General features: G+C 40.7%; 1 protein-coding gene across 2 annotated transcripts in view; it reads left to right on the forward strand.

Moving 5' to 3' along the window:
* Positions 1–1,860, forward strand: part of LOC119296216 (ATP-dependent DNA helicase MER3 homolog) — a 9,540-nt gene that overhangs the window by 995 nt on the left and 6,685 nt on the right. For both annotated transcript variants that reach the window (XM_037574615.1, XM_037574614.1), the window contains 6 exons: positions 235–418; positions 528–689; positions 789–1,026; positions 1,119–1,155; positions 1,218–1,264; positions 1,782–1,819. In XM_037574615.1, coding sequence (XP_037430512.1) covers positions 235–418; positions 528–689; positions 789–1,026; positions 1,119–1,155; positions 1,218–1,264; positions 1,782–1,819 — 706 coding nt within the window. The remainder of the gene's footprint in view (positions 1–234; positions 419–527; positions 690–788; positions 1,027–1,118; positions 1,156–1,217; positions 1,265–1,781; positions 1,820–1,860) is intronic.

A 1,860-nucleotide genomic window follows, 5' to 3' on the forward strand; every position in this document is an offset into this window, starting at 1 on the left:
TTCTATATGCATTGTCCTTCTGCAACATTCCGTTTGGCTGCACGATCGCGCATGGATAGTATTCAGTGGCTTGAGATTTTGAGTAGCCTCGTGGGGACGAGGCTAAACTGGTAGGCTAATAGCTTCGTCATGGCGGAAAATTGGGCATCACTGCGGGGAGGAATTTGGACTGCGCTGTGGCATGATGGAGTTGGGATGGTATTCATAGTTCCTTCTGTCGTGTCTTCTCTGCAGGTACTTCAACTCCTTGCAGAGCGAGTGCTTCCCTGTGTGCTTCCTCTCGGATGTAAACATGGTTGTCTCTGCGCCTACTGGGAGTGGTAAGACCGTACTGTTTGAGCTTTGCATTCTGAGGCTCCTCTCGAGGTTCCTCACAACGGACTGGAGGTTCAGTCTGCTAAAAGGAACTCTTAAAACAGTACGTGCTGACTAGCTTTTCTCAAACAATGTTGGGGCTAAGATCGGGAGTCTAGCTAGGACACTAATCGTAATTTCCACTCCGTGCTTCACTGGGGTTGCGCGGTTAGATCTATATCGCTCCCATGAAGGCGTTGGTGCAGGAGAAGATGCGTGACTGGAAAGTGAAGCTGGGCTCGTTGGGGATAAATTGCTTGGAGATGACTGGTGATAGTGAATTCTTTAACAAGAAGGCCATACATGATTCCGATTTGATCCTGACCACTCCTGAGGTATATGTCACTACTTGTTTTGCTTCTTATTATGATCTAAATAAACCTCTGCTTCTGCAAACTATTTTCCTTTTTTTTTTATCCAACATTTGCATGCAGAAGTTCGATTCTATGAGCCGTAATGGAGTAAGGGATGGAGGATTGGGTTTCTTCAGTGATATTGCTCTGGTCCTTATTGATGAAGTTCATCTTCTCAATGATCCACGTGGAGCTGCCCTGGAAGCAGTGGTCAGTAGAATAAAAATGCTTTCTCGACTTGGCAACATGAAATCTGCTCCATTGGAAAATGTTCGATTCATAGCAGTTTCTGCAACTATCTCTAATGCTGAGGATATAGGTTAGTAGAAACGTGAATTATGTCAACCATGTACAATTAACCACATTATCCTGTGGGGAAGAAACTTATGTATTAACTTTGTGAAATTACAGCGGAATGGCTCCTAGCACCTCCTGAAGGAATCAAAAGGTAACTAAAGCAAGTTCCTCATAGATAATATGAAATACTGCTACTGAATTTTCCTTTTGCAGATTTGGAGAAGAGATGCGGCCAGTGAAGTTGACAACCAAAATTCTTGGTATGATTCAGGCTTCTCGTTATTTTAGAATATGGATGAGCATATGAGTGCATAAGAAAGATTGACACTGTACTTTGGCAACCCATAAGATTGTTTATAATGAAGCTACTAGAACTTTCTTATGCTCTAGGCCAACTGTTGTACTGGTACAACATAGTGAAAGTAATGCTTGATATATTCTTTATTGTCTTGCCTTCAAGAATTGATAACCCTTCCAGTTCTTATCAATTATTTTGAAACCTTTGTATACCATGTGCTTCAAGTTCTGATTTAATTGTGTTAAAGCAAGAAAAACATTACTCTTTCATGACTGAGTCCATCCTGCACTGAAGGGGCGCAAATTTTACCAGTCATAAAATGATTTCAAATAAATCTGTACTTTGTGCTGCAAAAAATTCAGGAACATGTGAATTTTCCATACCAACTTGATTAGAAATAAAAATCACTGATGATATTTAGTATTGTCAGCCATTTTTATGTTTGCCCTAATTAATAATTGTTTCACTGTGCTATTTAGGTTATGCTCCAGCGAAAAATGACTTCCTGTTCGAGAGGGTATGCATAATTCCTATCCAATAATGCTTGCTTTTCGAAAT

The sequence above is a fragment of the Triticum dicoccoides genome, chromosome 4B (genome assembly GCF_002162155.2).
Source record: "Triticum dicoccoides isolate Atlit2015 ecotype Zavitan chromosome 4B, WEW_v2.0, whole genome shotgun sequence".
NCBI classification, from domain to species: domain Eukaryota; kingdom Viridiplantae; phylum Streptophyta; class Magnoliopsida; order Poales; family Poaceae; genus Triticum; species Triticum dicoccoides.